This window comes from Papilio machaon, chromosome 15 (genome assembly GCF_912999745.1).
Source record: "Papilio machaon chromosome 15, ilPapMach1.1, whole genome shotgun sequence".
Classification (NCBI taxonomy): Eukaryota; Metazoa; Arthropoda; class Insecta; order Lepidoptera; family Papilionidae; genus Papilio; species Papilio machaon.
In genome coordinates this window covers 2,290,549-2,310,401 of record NC_060000.1, presented here as the reverse complement: position 1 = coordinate 2,310,401, position 19,853 = coordinate 2,290,549, and the positions used below count along the sequence as shown (strand labels likewise).

At 35.8% G+C, this 19,853-nt stretch overlaps 1 protein-coding gene across 2 annotated transcripts in view; it reads right to left on the bottom strand.

Moving 5' to 3' along the window:
* Positions 1–125: 125 nt before the first annotated feature.
* Positions 126–19,853, bottom strand: part of LOC106721037 (reversion-inducing cysteine-rich protein with Kazal motifs) — a 34,009-nt gene continuing 14,281 nt past the window's right edge. The window contains exons 4-18 of one of the 2 annotated variants that reach the window (XM_014515892.2): positions 6,191–6,259; positions 5,817–5,853; positions 5,453–5,635; positions 5,050–5,229; positions 4,560–4,786; positions 4,219–4,351; positions 3,931–4,072; positions 3,741–3,852; positions 3,515–3,668; positions 3,220–3,372; positions 2,809–2,994; positions 2,533–2,707; positions 2,268–2,425; positions 1,960–2,099; positions 126–1,677 (exon numbers count right to left, since the gene is read on the bottom strand). In XM_014515892.2, coding sequence (XP_014371378.2) covers positions 1,042–1,677; positions 1,960–2,099; positions 2,268–2,425; positions 2,533–2,707; positions 2,809–2,994; positions 3,220–3,372; positions 3,515–3,668; positions 3,741–3,852; positions 3,931–4,072; positions 4,219–4,351; positions 4,560–4,786; positions 5,050–5,229; positions 5,453–5,635; positions 5,817–5,853; positions 6,191–6,259 — 2,685 coding nt within the window. In that variant the 3' untranslated portion in view covers positions 126–1,041. The remainder of the gene's footprint in view (positions 1,678–1,959; positions 2,100–2,267; positions 2,426–2,532; positions 2,708–2,808; positions 2,995–3,219; positions 3,373–3,514; positions 3,669–3,740; positions 3,853–3,930; positions 4,073–4,218; positions 4,352–4,559; positions 4,787–5,049; positions 5,230–5,452; positions 5,636–5,816; positions 5,854–6,190; positions 6,260–19,853) is intronic. The other variant, XM_014515893.2, reaches the window with a different exon arrangement.

Genomic DNA, 19,853 nt, shown 5'->3' with positions numbered 1-19,853 from the left:
TCATCTGCAATATCTAAAAATCTGTATCAACAAAATATATAACAAATTATAAAAATTGTAATACACTATTTGGTATTTAAGACTACTTCGTATAAATGTCTTTTTACATTTGTTACAAAAATGAATAATCAGTCATTTATTTTCAAACAATTATTTCTTTAACAGTTGTCTACTTGATGATACATTATAAAACATCCTTCTACCATTCTTTTCTTTTTATATCTAAAACAGTTTTTTTAATTGCTTTATTCACTTAATTATAGTCATCATTTTGACTTACTTGAAAACAATTAAGTCGTGCATTGTACTTTTCTTCTGCACATCATAACAGTTCGCATCAAAATAACCAAATACGGCCAATACCTTCACCAAGTGTAGGTTCTGATAAGTAAACTTCAATGACAAAGTCGTAATAATCTGTGGACCTATCAAGAATATTTGTGACAATAGATTTTGTCAAAATTAGTATGAGATTTTTGGTGTATTTTATGGCCGAGCGCTGCAAAAATTCTAATACAAATTTTGTCGATTACGATACGATGGCGACTATCACAAATATTAGTGCTAGACCCACTGGTCACAAAACGGATTAAAAGCACTGTGTCTTTTCTATTAACGCTAACATCCTTACTACAAAATCTATAACTACAAGACAACAACTTCGAAACAATGGCACAACGAACTCACAGCGATTATGAAAATTCCTTATAAATTCTTAAGGTACTAATGTGCTTTTTGTACACAAAAAGCTTAATAAAAGCGTATACATTATTTTGTCTGGAGCAAAACTTTACAATTCTTACGATGGCACTTCTATTTGGTTTGCAATATTACTTCTAAAATAACTATTTACAAAATATCTCATATCATTAAATACAGCCGGTACTACGATTTGATAATAGTACTCGAAGTTAAAACTGTACAACATTTGAAACTTGCCTTAACTAAACTTTACTGTTTTTATTCTATCAACGATATTGTTCAAGCAATCGTATTGTGCGTATTTTTAAATGCTTGAGCTCTATAATGAATAAATTAATTTTATCTTGGAATCAATGCAAATAATGTTGAAATGAATACTAAAGCTATTGATATACTAACACTAGCGGCACTTTGCGTAGGCGTCGTGTGAACTGGTATCGCATACGATAGGGCACATAATGCTACGTCACTAGTTATCAAAGCACTACCTCTATTTATCAAATCACCTAACTTTTCTGCTTCGAGAACGCACACCTGTAATTGCAAATCAGTAGGGTTATCTAATAAAGATTCCACTGATATAAAAAGCTCCATTTCCACCGTTAAATACCCTCTTAGAGCACACTCGGCTATCTTGATATGCCTTTCTAAAGTTTTTAATATATTGCTTAAATGTACGACATTATCTGATATGTTGGTTCCATACAACGCTCTGTCGAATTGTTTCTTCGCGTATAATATTCTAAGAGCACCACCACATTTGGGGCAACACGCTCCTGGGGCGGTGAATCCGATGCATTTAGGTTTCTTGAGAGGAGGACAAACGATTCTATCGAATCTACACTTCGGCTCCATGAGGTCTGAGATGGGCCCGACGGCGAAGCAAGGTCCGAGGTAGTCGACGCTCACGTACTCAGACCAAGCCGCGCACTCGGACATGTATGTGACACCGTTCAGACCACAGACGGTGCCCGTCTGTAACGAAATGTACTTTGTGTGTATAACATTTTTATTGTTGTTTTATTTAATCAATGCGCTCCCGTTTAATAACTTCGTACACCCCAGTTATCATTTTATTAGTTTGTTGGAAAGTTGTTTCCGTGTTGTTTGGAAGCTTGTTATGCTATGAAATGTTTTATTTTTTTTAAGATTTTAACGAATACATCTAAACTAAAAAATTGCACAATTCTTGGATCTTATATTCATATTGTTTAAGGTATGCCTTAAGAATTTGCTTTATTCTGCCTCACTGCTTACCGTAGAACATCCCTTCAGACAGCGCCCCCAGTAGGCGACGGTGGCGTGGCTCATGACGAGGTGACATGGGCTCACGTGTGTGCGGCCCTCTGTGTCGCACACCGCCATCGGGGGCTGGGACTTGCAATGCGTTGTGTTCACTAAAAAATGACATTTGCTTCGGATAACAACTATGTGGAATCGTTGAAAATATAATGTACTGTTTTGCCAAGTCATGGTCTCTTTGACCATTACAGGTTTATGGTCGGATCGTGCCTTTAGGTCCGGAAACGATATGCTACTTAAGTAGTTAGTAGTTTTAAGTTTACCACAGATATGCTGAGGACAGGAATTGGAGAGCTGAGAGAGACAGAGCGCGGGACGCGGCAGACAAACATGGCGGCGCGGGCAGGAGGCGCGCGCACACGCAGATGTCGCACCGAACTCTATCAGCGCGTCCGGCACCCCGGCACATCTGTTAGAATAGCTGTTTCTATAAAAGGCAACACTACAAACACGACGATGAATACAAGGTGACGATTGGTTATAGGATGCAGTAGATATGATATAGAGTAGAGCTAGTCGGGTTCATACTTGGCGAGACAGGCGTTAGCGTGGTGGCGCGAGTTGGCGGTGACGGGCAAGTGGTGCGGCGGACAATTGCAGGGCAGCCCCGTCAGCAGCGCCGCGCGGCCGCAAGCTCGCCGCGCACACACTCGCTCGCCCAACACACACTTGCACGGATTGCACTCCATGTAGTATTTCTCACCTGAAAACGGCAATTTCCTTTACAAACAAACCATTCATAACTTTAATTAGGTAAGTATTTTCGTATCTTTATAGATAATTGTGAGCAATAAAGGTCCTTACCGTCTTTGACGACCTTATCATGCAGCCTACAGTTGGTGGAATCGGGGTATATGGGCGGCAGCTGCTGACAGTGTGCCAGGACGCGACCCTCGCAGCGGCACACCTTGTAGCAGAGGTCGTTGCCGTAGCACGACACCGGCACGCGCACCCAAGACCCCGTCGGCACCATAACTGAACTGCCATCGCCTGGACATTGACACTTTATTAACACCAGGTGCCCCGAATAGAATAGAAAAATATCTAAATTTCATAGCAACAAGTGAAAATATTATTAAAAAAATATTTAGAGTCATACTTTTTTATGTAGCTAATATCAACATCCGTAAGGGTCAATCCTCGCTCCCATAAAACTACGTCTAGTTCCCCAATTACAGCTCTCGTTCCACCACATCTTCATACGTACTCACTAACCGAGTGGACATCCCTCCAGGCAGGCGTAGCGCTTGCAATCGGCGCCGTAAGCACAGTTCCTGTTCACGACGCACATCTGGCTGGCGTTGCAGGGCGAGCCCGCGCACGGTGACGTCACCACCTCCTGCGGCGACAGGAGCGCCGGCTCCGTACCTGTGTTCACACACAAATTAAAAGAAAGCACAGACCATGTTCAATGCTTATATTATCCACTTCAATGACAACTAATTACCGGTTACCGGATAACCTAACATAGGTATGTAATTTAAAAGGCAATAGACATAAGTATACTGACTGGGATTCATGAAGTCGTGCAGAGAGACGCAGGGGGCGTGGGGTCGGGCGAGGCGCGCGCAAAGTGCGGCCGCCGTCACCTGCACACGCGACCACTCCACACAGGACGACACCACGCGGATGCAGTCTTCTACGCACAATAGACTGCTGTGACCCTGCAAACGGATAGCGTTTTCAATTGCTTTAAAGAAATGTTAATGTAGAACATAAGAAGAACTGTTACTTACTTGATTGCTGCAAGGTTTCACGTGCAGTGTGCAAGCCACACTTTTCCAAAGATCCGTCGGACACTGAGAGGAATTCTTCAGTGGCAAATTGAGTCCCGATATAAGTACAGATCTGAAAAGAATAAAAAAGAAATAATTTCTAGGCACAAAATGAAATCTACTGATAGATGTTCCCAGAATTGGAGCGTACCCTTTGTCCTTTCTTTCGGCGACGGCGACGTGCGCGTTGAGGTCTGCCTGCGCGGAGCAAGCGCGGAACAGCGTGGTGGGCCGGTTGTTTAGCTGACTGCAATAAGTCAGCCCTGCGCACCCCAGCGAGCACGGCGCCTCCACTGTACCACGAAATGTACACTCATTTATTAGGTGGGAAAATTATACACTATTCAGTTGAAAAATTAAATAAACACCTGATCTGCAGTCTATCAAACCTTCCATTACTATTTTTTAAATGTCGGACTTTAGACAAAACATAAATTACCTTCTTCGATACATTCAATGAGCTTCATCTCCTGCGGGTCCACGAGACAGTCACTGTAGAACTTCTGCCCGTTTGTCGGCCAGCCGATGTTGTAGGTTTCAAAACATAGCTTCTTGCAATTTATTGTCACTGCCTAATACAAAATGATAACATTTTTTAACTACATGTTTTTTTAAATTGGAAATTCCCGATGATATCTAATTATATTTGTTTGATGAAAAAAATTTATATATCAACGAAAACCGTAAGAAAAGAAATCAAAACCTAAAAATCTCTCAATGTACCAGGTGACAGTAGCATATCCAATTCTAAGAACTAAAAAAAATAAAAATTGTAAGTACCTTTTCACAGCAATGCAGCTTAGCGGCGTCATAGGGCACGAAGTTCTTGGTGTTGAGTGGCGCGTCCTTGCGTAGGAAGCATTGCCACAGTTCGTCGTGTATAGCTGGCGCTCCGCAGTTAAGAGCCAGCGCGTCTGCGATCTCCTGCGACTCGCCCGTGCGGCGCAGCACCTCCTCGCAGTTCTTGCGGCACTCCGGGCTCGCTGACTCTTGGCAACACGGTAGATCTGCGTAGAATTAACGTTTTTAAGTACAAATGGACATTAATCGAGGTAACAATAGCTATATCACCCAAATATCAAAAGAAACTACTACATCGATATAAAATAAGTCCATGAAGTAGAGGTAATTATATTTCTGCGTGTCGTCTGAGGAGATACAATAATCCCCGGACACTGGTGCTCTATAATGTTATCTAAATTCATTCTAATTCATTTTTTTCAAAAATGTATTATATTAGACTTCTGTTGAATATGAAAACAAAGCTTACATTTAGACGTATCCGTGTGTACAGTCGAGGCGGTAAGGTCGTACAGGCAGCGTAGCAGTGCGGGCGAGCCCTCGCAAAGGTCGGCGGCGTGCTCTGTAAGCGAAGAGTCGAAGCGGCCCAGCCCCACGCGCCACACCACACGTTCGCATGCCTCGTGGCAGCTCAGCGACACCGTCTGCGCTGCAACACAACACAACATTTCAACACATTACCCACGAGAGAGATATATACTATGTCATATTCCTATTAATTCATCCTGCAATGCATCGGCATCAGACATCTACAAGTTACTGTTCTCAGCGTATTATGGCAGCCTTCCTTCAATTGCCTTCCTTCCTGCCTTCCTTCCTTCAATTCAAAGCTGAAGATTTTTGTAGAAATTAATGTAAACAAAAGAACTCACAGCAGCACCACTGCGCCTCCTGCTGGCGCTGCACGCAGTCAAAGAAAGCGATTTCGTCTGAACGCCGGCACACGCTGGTGAGGGCGCGCGCGTCGCCGGCGGTCGCACACGCGTGTCGACATTGTCCGCCGTGCGCCAGCGCGCAGCATGTCTTGCCCCACCACCCGGATCCTGAAACCACTTCTGCCACACCAGAAAGAATTAAAATCTTTGAACAAAATGAAGTTACTTCTACAACTTAATTCAAGTATATAGAGCAATGAAATAACTAAAGTTTAGTCAATTTAAAGGATTTACTTAATTGTGATGAAAAAGTACCTGCTCTTTAATCAGAATGTAAAGAAATAGGGAATATTTTTCTTACCTTGAATAGTTTGATTCATGCATATCCAAAACTCGATCTGTAAAAAACATAATAATCAACTGATAGTACCTTTATCCCCGGTTTCGTATTTTGTGCTAGGCTATTAAGCGGTGGTAACTCGATAATGCGGCCCATACGTAACCCAAAACCGATGTAAAGACATCCCCAATTACAATACAATACCGATAGGCGGTTTATTGACGATTGAAAAAAACCATTTCACTGTGGAAGCGAACTCAATAAAATGAATGTGAGGTATCGCCTTACGGAGTCCCTCCTCGATTCCGTATATTTGTCTAAAATCATTTCATGTTATGAGCACTTCACGCGAACTTTTTGATTTAGTCGGGTAATATAAAATTTTCTTTACTTACTAAATCAGGCGTACAAAACTTATAAATGTTTTGTATTCTCTCATCACGAATACTTGAGCCCAGTGACATCTAAAACAACGACAAAGAAAACAAAATTAATTCCTGATATCAAATAGAACGATTTCATAATACCTCTTAATTTATTTGATCCAACGATTTATTATCTGTGCTTATAACCATCAAAGAACAAGCCTCCTTTGATGCGTTACGAGTAGCAACAGAGTATAAATCATGACACTTCCTTATAATTCATTTAAATTTTAAACATTTTAAATTAAGCGTATAAACGATGACAGAAAATCCAAACATCATTACATTGTTTATGTTACGCTATAATTTATTATCCCTTCTTATAAAGCGCACGTCTACAATCAGTAAGTCCGTAGAGCACCACAGCCATGACTGTTGCTTTATCGATGGTCAATTCAACCAGGACATGTAAAACCTTTAAAAATACTGGCTGTAACCAGGAGTCTAATAACCATTCCATCCTTAAAAAAGAAAAGCATTAAATGCTCGTTTATTTAGTATTTTAATTATCTTCATTCAACTTTTTTCTTTGAATTACTGAAGTTCACAAAATTAAACGATCTTAAATCATAAGACACATGTGTTCTTTGGACAACATTAGAATCGTCCAATGAAATTAATTGACACAAAAACATGTAGACTCCCTTCTCGGGTTTCTAATTACTGTGCGCGGCTAAATTTGTGTTTCATTATGTGAGAGATACTATAATTAACTCGGAACTCGTCGCATGGACTGATTACAAATACCTAAATATTTTTGTTATTTTCAGAACGTCACCACAAGTTATTAGTCATTCGGCCTGCATTTGTAATCGTAGTTTTGTGCAAAAATTCTTAAAGTACACATTGAGAAAATCGTACCTTTCAAAGCTCTTATGCTAATATTGTACAGAGAATTATGTTTATAAGATTTAAATTATGAACTAACAAATATTATTTTATAACTATTTTTGCAATAACAAGCCACGTTCACCTGAAGTGATGTGAACTACTTTGTTCTGTGGGCCTACCACGAATATTTGTGACAATCGCTTTCCTATCTCCATCGTTAATTATTTCAAAATTAATATGTGATTTTTGGTGTACGTTACGCCTAATAAGGACGTTGCACAAATTTTAATACAAAGTTTTTCGATGAAGATACTATGGCGATTGTCACAAGTATTCGTGCTAGGCCCACTGATTAGCCTTTCATCTTATTCTTGTTTTAACAACATATTCTTATTATTAGTAATTCGTGATGTAGAAAAATATAGGTCAGTTTATAAAGAGATAGTATTGTTTATTAAAAGTCAGTAATGATGCGTTTCATTATGTCGCCAGTAGCTTATTATATCGACTTATTATCAAGGCGAGTGTAAAAAAGGTTATCGCGCATTTGCTCCGGTTTCCGATAGCAAGATGAATTAATGTTTTAGGAAATTAAAATGTTTGTTTTTATCAACATCTTGGTAATTAATATTTAATTATAAATTTCGAAATTCTAATAAATAATGCACTTTTGTCCGCTAAAGAATATCTTTTTATGTTTTGTATTTAAATAAGCGAAATAAAACATTATAAAACAAATAACTTAACTTTTGTTACGTTTTACTTATAATTTTTCTGTCACAAGTTACATAACACTATTATAAACACCAGTCAATCCTTTGAATAATTTTATAAAACTCGTGTAATTTAAGCAAATGTATTCAAAATCAACGCGTAGGTAGACTTATTGTTTTATATCATCAATCATGATTTACTTTTTGTACACAGAAATGTATTGTAAAACAATGAGTCCTTCTAATTTGTACCTCCATTACATATATGAACTTCTATTGTAGACCTCGTGCGCTGACAGAATAAATTCACATGTGAATGTTAAATTCGACCATAACACCTCATCGATTAACCTTCCGACAAGTTTCCGAACCATAGGGTGAGTCTACATTAATGTAGTAAATGTAAAATGTAAACACAAATGAACATCCAAACGTGTTCATGGAATACATTTACTTAGTATAATAGACTCTACGCCAGAATTGATTTATTACAACTATATACATTTATTGTGACTTTTTATTATTCCAGTTTTTTAATATCTCAAAGTGCTCACGCTCTCGTATACTGAAAGGATTTTTTATTTTTTCGTAGCACGGTCGCTTTCTTTCACCTTCTGGGAGGTATAATTACAATAATTGTAGCAAGAAATTATTATGACTAGTGTAACCAAACCTTAATTTTGTAGCTGTCGGAACAATGATCATTGTATACAAATCAGATGTCGTTAAAACAAGTCTTAATTCGGCCGCAACACGGCCCATCTGAGAACGTTATGTGTTTATACTATTCCTTTTGCAAAATTAATGCATCATAGAGTGCAAGTTGCCATTGCAATGAAAAGGAGATAAGCGGGCTTACGGCCTTAATCAATATTCGATCTTTGACATCGTTCCGAAAATAATTTATATTACTTAGTATGCAGAGTATAAAAAATATTTTATACAGTCCTAAACAATAGATCATGTGTCTATAGGCCGCGATGGTTAAATTTTAACTAGAAGGTTTAAATATGTTTCAGGATCGAATGATTTTAACTGTTACACCTTGTCTATATACACAAGGTGACTTAGAACTAAGTGCAGAATTTATCTGATCAAGGAAGTCGCAATGCATACAACGCTACTTTACATCGTTGTATCAATATTCTAGACAGTAACGCGTGAGAATCTAACAAGGGAATAAATTTCAACCATATGTCCGAGCAATGGCAGATGATTGCGAGACGATAATAAAATGTATGCTGTTCACATGTAGAAAGCAATCGGTTCGAATGCATCTCGACTACCAGTGACGACATTAATATACTGACTTACACATTCATATATTAAAAAGTCATGGGTTAAAGAGTGTAAAGGGTGGAGTGGAGTGGGTGGTAAAGTTAAAAAAATAAAATACTGTAAATTAAGTTAAAATGTATCGTTCTAATACTTAGTTGTAACCGTTATAGTTCGATAAAATTCAGAAAACGCGATAAAAAAAAACTATAAATTGATTTGTCAATCGAAATTGTATACATTTTAGGTATAAGGTAAAAGATGATTATATAACTACCTTTTCATTAAATTGCTTAAACAAAGACAGCTACGAAAACGTGTTCGATCAAATTTTCAGTAGCAAATGAAAGCAAATAACATAGTTCGTTTCAACATTATGTTTCAAAGTATCGCTCCATATGTAGAAGGCAGCATTACACACGAATAGATATTTACTTGTATAAGCTATTGACGTGAGCAGGGCGTACAGGAAACCGAAATGAAATCGTTGCTAAACGGCCACCGATCCTCTGGCGTTTGATTGAAAAAGCCAAGAGATATAAAAAGAACCTCTGTGATCGTAAGTAAAGAATACCTTTCTTTAACAGTTCTTTTTTTATCAGATTTCATTTTAATTTTATCTACATTATTTTATTTTGTATATATTATCCAATATATTATTGTATAAAATAAATTCAGATCAATTATCGTTGAGAAATCGAATCAAAATTTAAATTAGAATTTTCAATTTGATCCCTTGATTAAAAATTAACATTTGATAGTACCTAAACGGGGTATTAGATTGATAAACAACAAACAAGAAGTGAAGTGTTGCTGCATCTAAAATAATTACCAGCATAAAAATAAAATGTGGCATTTAATAATTTAATATGGGATGGGCATAACCAAAATAAACGTGAGTTTATTTTTAATGTCTCCGGCATTCGAAAACGTATCTTATTATTCAATAGTCGGCGGCCATTTGTCAAGAGACAGTATAAAGAGCGTTAGGTTTGGTATCGGCGGGCTATAAGAGGTGGTCTCATATTAGCATGGAGACAATCGTAGGGGATGTTGACATCATTGGCATTGACGTGTCGACAGTCGACACGTCCTGTGAGGAACGTGTCCCGAATCCTGCGGACGATTTACTTACTCTTCCTAGAAATGCTTTCATATTATTATATAAACTAAACACGTCTACATTAATTCTATGATTGTTTCATTTTTTGATAAATTTATTTATTTATTTATTTCGTCTATGGTCAAGTATGCTACCGTAAAATTGTTAAAATTTAATTATGCTGATGTTTAATAGTTCTAGTTTTAAAATCTGAGAACATGATTTGTTGAACAATACAATTACTTAAAAAACTTTTAATGAAATAAATTTAATAATTTGACTATAAAAATTAACTTAAGAAAGCGAACTTTAATATCCGTTTTTTCCTTATGCTACAATTTGAAAGTTTACAGTTAGAAGCCAGATGGTCTGCAAGGTACGTTGAATATTTTCAATACGCTAGACGTGAACATTTAAATGGAGGAAAATGGTATTTTCTTGCGTATCAGGTAAAAAGTTTCGCGTACTGCAAATACAAGTGAAATAGGAAATTGGCAAATCGTGTACAGTTTTCAAATTCGACTTTCCCTTTTTTTGCGAGAAAATTCAATATGAAATGTTTTATTTGTAAGAAGTTTCTAATAGTATTTAAAACAAGTTCTGTATTGTTAAACAAGCTCATCTGTAATATTTTTTTTATTCGTGAATTGTGTATTCGAGTAAAAACAATATTAACTTGCATAACCAATAGTAGGAACCAATTTCTAAACTTAGACCCTTTTCTTGGTTAACATTAAGGTATCATATTTCCATAATAGCTTTAATAAAAACAGGCAGTAATAAAAATGAACGGAAATTAAATAATAGAGACAGGTAAAAGGAACAAATTCGACAACGACAGAGTTTTTAACCCACAGAGTAAAAATGACAATGAGTCTATTATTATTCGCTACGTGCGTCCATTTTGATTGCATAATAGCAATCATTTTGGACACATGAATGTTTTTAACGTAGTTACTATATATAGCTATCCGCTACTGGGTGGTACATTTTAATACTATATTAGTAAACTCAATACTAACGAAATTATGGATAAGAGGCAAATACAGAAACCATGGTATTGCTGTAACTGTTGAAGACAAAGAAATCTAAGATCTAAAATGTATCTAAAAAGACAACTTTTTTATAAGAGAAGGGGCGGCGGGAACACTGAGGTGATCATCGACGCCTATGGACATCCGCAACACTAGAGCGAGCAGATGCGTTGCCGGCCTTAAAAAACAACTTTAGATTTTTAACACACGTTGCTGTAATTATACTAAACATTTCTATGTAGTTCCATAGTTGCATAGTATATCAACTTATGAAAACAAAATTTGTTGGTATTCTAAATAAAATACTTCTTTCTTTCTTCGTTCTTTACCAGACAGAAAACTAAACCAAATAAAAAAAAACGATCAAAGCACGCGGTGCAGTCTATTCATACACAAGAAGTACCATTAGTGGAATTGTTCGTACACAAGACCAATAAAGTTCTGGTCTCGTTGCTAATTAAAACACAAAGGGCGCGGTTGACACAATAAAACTAAGCGAGCGGACTCGCGTGCCCTAAATAGTTTAGCAACTAGCCGCTTTTAATTATTGGTACGGGCTTTGTACGGGAGACCGACAGTTTGCAACGACACTGACAAGCCAGGGCTGCGTCATAATGAATCCACTTAACCCTTCAACAACCCATTTGTTAAGTTTACATGTTAACATTTCGACTATAGAACAATTTCTTCTAATAAGACACGAGATAATATAGCTTTTAGGTTATTAATGGTATTACAGCAACTGATTGAAGAGTTGTTCTAGCAACTTTTAATATTTAATCATAAGTAAAGAATGTTTAACAGCTAATAAAATCATTTATTTAAATAGTTCAGACGTGGCTTTAATTATTGTCACAGAAGACCGACAATTAACTGTATATTGCTACTATAGGGGAATAGGGCTGGTTCCTTGTAACCACTTAATTTTACATTAGCTAATAGAGTTCCATTGGATTTGGTTATGTAGATACTGGCCGCTATTACTACAGACAAGTCAATTATTACTTGTAATGAGATGAACTACGTGACTACTTGATTTCTAGATATTTCTTGTTAGTTTATATAATAAAAAAGTTTTCATAGGTAGTTCACGTATTTATAATGATAACAAAAGTTGTTAAAACAGAAGCGTAGAATCATTAAATTTCCAAGTTTAGTCATAAATTATGAAGTTTGATAGCCCTGTGTCAGTGTCACTCAAATATAGTGGCGGGTCGAAAATAGCGAGTGCGGTAGGGGCCCAGTAATCAAAGGACGGAATCAAATTGCCGCCTCCAACGCCTTTGATGTTTCTTTGCGACTCTAGCTAAACATTCCGCCTCATTTTACATAAGCTAGTTCGCCGTACTTCGCAATTAACATGAGTTTGCCTTGCCAATTGTCAGACGTCACGCTTTGTTCTTCAGGTTTGTACACGTGTTTACAACGCTCTAATGAATTTTCTGACAATATTTGTAGGAATCTTACAAGTACGTTCTACTCTTCCATACATCTCTATCAGCTGTCGTATCTGAATTTCTTAAGCCTCTTAGGCTTATCCTTTTTCACACAATCCATTTTAAAAAATACACAAAATAGAAAACACTTACGGCAACGACCGCCCAATAAGCACATTAACAATAATTTACGAGCAAATCGCATTAAAAAAATACTCAGCGAATACGTAAAATGAAGTTGAATTATGACCGCAAGCGCGAGGTTACCGGTTGACTCTAAATAAGCGAATTTATTTAATAAATCACCGCACTTCTTATCTGTGAGTGTTTAAAATGGAGCAGACTTTTACGATGGTGTGTTTACTAAACTCTTGTCGGGGTAATAAAGTTTAGGAGGAGTTGGAAACGTCACCGACACGGCGGGTGTTGTGATTAACGAGCTGGAGTGATACGCATTCCCCCCGGTCTCCCCTAAATACTCGTTTTCGTAAACTCTGAACGATAAAGATGCTGCAACTAATGTATGTTTAATGAGGCGTTACGAGCGTTTGGTAATGTATATTAATTATCATTGGTTGGCAAATAAAACATACATGTAGAAATATAGATTACTAATAACTACATTAAAGAGTTTAGGTAAGAAAAATGAAAAATGTAATACGCTTTAAGGACAATATTTGTTAAGATCGTGTACTAACAAGATCATAGTAAGCCTTGGATTAAAAGTCTGCCACGACAGCGCTCTATCACAATTTGTTTTACTTTATTTACATCCGGATCTTCCCACATAGATTGTAAATTTTCATCTACATCGTTGTAATATTATGCATTATTGTCATGCGCAATGCATGCATATCTTAGAAATATTATGCATTAGCACGCATGATCATATATGCTGTCAGTGTGTTGCATAATCCTATTTGTTTATGCATTACATCGAATTGAGGAATACCTCGGCATTACAGTAAGATTACAAATAGGTTTCGAAAATAAGATACATATTTATTTAGGTTTATAATAATGTTAACGAACCAATTTTGCTATGTACGAAAAAATATAGCTTAAAAGGAAAATAGCAATGAAAACAAACAAAATAATTGCATCTTTACGAAGATTTTGTACTATAATTTATTACATCTTAAATATGAAAATTCCAGAACCTAAATTAAAATTGAGATCTGTCTTAAAGATTTAAATGATGTGTTGAAAAATATCACATAGCCTTCAATTACCGTTTGATGTTCATTCGTCGTAAATAAACCGGCGAAGTTCATTACATTATATCTAAGCGAGTTTCTTTGAAGCTATTTCGCACGGACGCGGCCGTTCAAAAATATATCACCTCACACCTCACAGTCGCGTCGCTCGTGAGGTGTCGCTGACAACTCTGTTCTACTGCACGCTCTACATAACATTGTGACAGAAAGATAATACTTCCACATTCACTAATTAGAATTAAGACACTTAAATCTTTCTATAACCTCGAACCATCCGACAGATAGAGTTATAATTCTTTCCTTTAATTCTTGAAAGATGTATCAACAGAGATCTCTTAAGATATGTAACTCTTTTCGTTGGTTGGTTTGCAATATTCTTTTAATATTTGAATGATATGAAAGATTTTTTTTTATCTAATTATTCAATAAGCGGCTTTGTTTGAGTTGCTATCCGTATTCAAAATGTTTGTAGAAAAATAATTAATGCCAAGTGGGGGAACCTAAACAGTTTCTTCAATAAAAGCGCAAAGGCAAAAGATTTGGTATCATAAATAAAAAAAAAATTAAGATTAACGACGATGTGCCTGTAAAACTGTAAGGAAGCTCAAATTTTATGACATACTTTGTTTAATTGCCAATATGTGATATCATTGAGGCTAGACATCCGGTCATACTCAGGTACAGATAGAAATTGACACTTCACCGCCCCACCATGTTTTACATACATTTTACCTACATTGGCTTTCAAGAGACGTTTACCCAAGTCATTTATTTGACCTATTTCTCTGAAAAACAATAGAGAAAGGGATATATGTATATCGTAGAAAAAGAAGCATATTACCCTCTCTTATTATAAGATATCAAATGAAGTTTCAATGAAGTGTGATATACTCTAATAGAAGTCAGTGTGGTTACTCTATCCTTCAGTGAACATCGTCTCACGGTGTCGCGAACGTAGGCCGGACCGGGGCGCACGGACAGACAAGAAAGGATTTCAGATGAGTCTATTTTCACCCGCTTTGAACGTCCCCGGCGCATTAGTTTGTTTGTTTTCGCAACTTTCAAGTTGAAGGGGAATGAAACATTTGTGTTAGTGAGGTATTACACTATTATTAGTTTCTATGAGCTCCGTCTAATTACCGGATCTTTCGTATTGTCTCAAAAGGGATAGATAACTAATCTGAAAAAATAATCGCATATATTTTTCTTATTTAGTACTTAAAATCTTTCTTAATAAAAAAGTATTCTATTTTTATTTAATATAAAACATAAGCCACGTAAGTTACGCAAAAGAGAAAAATATATTAGATAAGTCGTACACCATGTGCGGGGTAATAAATCTAACATCAATATTGGTGCAATTTATTGGAGCGAGGCTGGGAATCGCGAACGTCGGGTAAACGCCGCTAAAGTTGTGGAGACGTGATCGGAATGCGACATGTCATGCTATCGGCATCCTGATCACGCCAGGTTCCCGGAGCGACGTGACGCCACCGTGACGAGATTGTCACGTCGCACATCCACAGCCGTCAACATGATGAATTATAATAAATCTGGACACCGGATAAAGGATAATCATTATACTGCAAGCGGATTTTTTTTGAGTTTATCAATAGACAATCTTTTGTAATTTTCCTATTCTAATAAATTATTAAATTTGTTGAAAATTTGAAGATTGTCATGCTAATGATGAATAGAGTATTTTAAAGGTAACAAAATGTTTTATAAAAAACAATTGTTTGTGTAAAGTAGGTAGGTATACGTTTTACATAACATTATAGATGACTAGCTGTCGACCGCGACTCCGTCCGCGCGGAATGAAAAAAAATCCGTATTACCAAAAGGCTTTTCCAGGTTTTGATTCATGATCTATTTACTATTCCTAGTAACCTAGTTACTAGGAAACTAGTTTATTTACAGGAGATAGTAAATGTATAATGAACTGCGTCGTTTTCCTTTACACTTATATAATGAACAAAAACTATAAAGGTAAAATCAATACACAATTTTAACGTTAATTATATGCCACCCACAGTTGGTCATTAATTGAAACGACGTTTAAAGGAGTGTAATTGATGTGGGAAACCGATTGGAATATGAAATTAATAAAAAAGCATGTACAAAAAATATGCTTTTTCCCACTATTACTGATGATTTTAACCCATATCAAAAAATAATAATAATAATTTTCTCTAGAAGTGTACGTTAAAAAATTACAAAAACTGTAAGATAAAAAGAACAGTCTTATCCCATATTATAAAAATGATAAAACGTGTGAATATCAGTTTAGCAAAGTACAGTAAACAGCGACGTGAATAAATATAGCAGCATTCGGCCGCGACAAGTTGGGTCATACGCGGCACTTCAAAGCCGTCGGGCTCTTTGATCTAGTCGCCTCGGACGCACTCTGACGTACTTAAATCTAATATTAATAGAGAAAACTGGCATCTATTACCGATTACGACACTGTATAAAAAAGAAAACCGCAAATACAAACAAGTCTTATAAGTCCAGATCTCAGTGATCTATTTTAAATTATGGTAACTTTACGCTTATGAATAAACAAATTTTACGTATTTATGCTTTGCGTAATCTTATACGTAGTTAATATTAATAATAAAAATGTCTTTAATATATTTAGACATTTGCTTATATAATTTTTGTTTCAAAACCTTTTACGTGTATATACAAAAGACAGTCGTGTTAGTTACACTATTTATAACTCAAGAACGGCTGAATAGATTTGACTGAAAATTAGTGGGCAGGTAGCTTAGAACCAGGAAACGGACATAGGATAATTTTTACCCCGTTTTTTGTTTTTTATTCCGCGCGGACGGAGTCTAGCTAGTAGTCTAAGCTAGTTACAGATAAAACTTCACACCTCGATCTACATTACAAGACTTTTTTAATATGAAAAAATGTTTATGGCCTAATTATTTACGGATTATATGTTCGATATTTATTTACAATAGTCCGCTACATATTTTATTATTACACTAACTATTCCATTTCACAAGCACGTGCTACGCTGATTAATAAATGTCGTAGACACTCGCAGTCAAAAACTGGACAAATAACAGTTGTTAAAACAACCATAAAATACCACTATTTTACGTAAAAACATATGTTTTTTTATTTGTGACTAATTCGATGTCTGAAAAAAAGAGTCAAAAATGAATCAGATAAAAGTTAGTTAAACAAAAAACATATAAAACATCCGAAAATCGTTGAATATAATACACTTTGTTAACAACGGAACTTAAACCAGATAATCTTGTTATTACTATACTTCCTATAGTCTTGTAATTTATAGGGTACGTACATTAGTTTACGGGTACATTTACATTAGTCACAACTAACACAATGCTCCCGGGATCCGAGACCGCGACAGCAAGCCAAGACATTAAGCTATCTCCGCTTTTACATAACGTACAAATTATACACACCTATTATATTGCAAAATCATTTTATGATGAAGTAATTATTAATACTTTTAGATAAATATTGTTGTTAGTAGAATAGCAAAAATTCGTTAAAAAATCAACAAACATTGACAATAAAGTTTCTTTGAATGAGGAATAATGTAGAGACGGGGTAACATAAACGTGATAAAACATTAAAATCTCTACCTTTATACATATAAGAGTATGTATGTTCTATTTTGTTTCTAAAAGGATTTTTTTAATTGAAATTGAAACACTTTTATAAATAACATCTAAACGACGAAACTAATTACTATTCACTTAATTGTAACACCGTCCTTTAAACATCTGGCGAAAATAATAACAGTCGCTTTGCTTTAAGCAATTAAGGAACATCTGTTTGTAGGAAGCTATAACAAATACTTAACCTATATTGTTATATATATACAAAAATATCCACTCGCAATCTTTTAAGACAATTATTAATTTTTATGATGAAGCGATTAAAAATATTTGAGATAAGTTAGAATAATTAGAAGGATTGATTGAATTGCTAATGTCCAAGAGAGGTATTAAATCGTGACAACTCAGACATAAAGAGAGCAATCTAACGTTGCAATTTAGCTCCCATACCAACACCCGCTGACAGATTCATAACCAAGACAAGATCTGAAGACGTGTTCTCACTAAACACACATGTTCGCATGTTACAAAGAGCGGTATGCCATTGGTTATCTACATGTTGTTAGTTCTCGACTGTGTAGTATGTTCTACGCCGCTCATCGGATGTTATTCAATAGCATTAAAAATTAACTCACTAGCGCTTGAAATGTTTGTTTATTTTTGTTATCCTAGTACGGTCAATTGAGTTATAATTCAACTTATCGCAATTTTAAGTCTGCAACATATGCAATGCACCAAGGCAAACTATGTTACACTAGTATACTTTGATAAACCGTTTTCGAACAGTTAACATTGGGTGAGGTCGTGATCAACCGCTAATTTATTAACATGAAAAAGTATCAGGACGGAGTATACGTTGCTTATTTTCTATCAAAGAATTTTTTTAAACACTATAATGGATTCAATGATGAATTTAAAGTGGTGATAACTAACTTCGTAATATTTCCCGCTGGGTAAAACCCTATCGAACAGTTCAATGAAAAACCAATAAAATAACTATTTCCTGATGTCAATAGCCCTTGCCCCATGTCCCTTGTCCCGCGTACAACATGGCGTCATTAAGTCATTACCGAGGCTACATAGAGTATTAGCTAACGAACAGTATTTCCTTTTTATAAAAATCACACAAATATTGGTAATTCAATGAAAAGATTTTTTAATTCAATCCTGTCTCCCAAAATCCTTTATTTACTTCTATAATTAAGGTATTGTGTAATTTGTTTATAAAAAATTACGTTAAGTTTTTTAATATACCTATTTGGTTATCCTGTAAAGTTGAAGAATTAATCGAAATCAGAATAATTGTTCTAAATATTCAATATGTTCAATTCAAGTTCAATATTCGGGCAATAGATAGTTAACGATTTAATTCTTCACGTACAAAAAGACTATTTAAGCGTATTAACAGAGCGCTTAACAGCGGGGTTAGGCAGTAAAAAACAAAAACGAAACGAAAGCGACTGTCGTTCGATTGTGATTGGTTGAGAGACTGACGTCTGACGTCACGCGTTAAAACCGTAGGCAGTAACACGCACGAAAGACGAAAGACGAAGCGTCGTCTATCGTCTATCGTTTTTCGACCAATTCCTTTGAAATTCTTAGGCAGTAACACGAAATGACATTTCCAATCGTTTTAAAAGCGACACGATCGTTCGTTTTTGAGACGATCGACAAAGGTGTCTCGTTTTGCCGCGAAGTCAACCGAATCAACTTTAGTTAAATATCTTAAACTATTATTAAATATTAAATAAAACTTCTAAGGTGAGAAATCAATTTGGTATTATGTTATAAATGATTTGTTAGTTGAATAAAGTAAACAATTTATGATTTGGCATATTATAGATATGTCTCGCATGTGGACCGCCTTGATGTAGCTGCAGATGCCGAAGCTAAAAAGATGTCTCGGCAGCGTATGCTTCTACAAAGATTAAAGAATCGCGAACGGTTACTCCAAAAAATTCCGGAGTGGCAGTTTAGAGCTCATTACAGGCTGAATAAGGAAGAGTTCCACTCGTTGTGTGACGAGCTCAGGCACAATACCAGTTTAAAAGGTTCGAAAACAACTTCACTGGAACTTAAGGTAAATTGATTTCTTATGATATATGTTTTTTTTTTAATATATGTGTGTTAAAAGGTGATTATGTATTTAATATGATTAATGTTAACTTTAGTCACTTTGAGTCTTATACTGACACAATTATTATATTTTAGGTGCTGACAGCATTGAACTTTTATGCCATGGGTTCATATCAGAAAGGTGTTGCTAATGAGGTACATATGAATCAAAAAAGTGTAAGTCGGTGTATCAGAGAGGTGACAAAAGCTCTGAATGAGATTTCAAATAAATGGATACAATTCCCACAAACAAGCACACAAAGAACTAAAATTAAGCAAAGGTAGGGGTTACTATATATAACTTC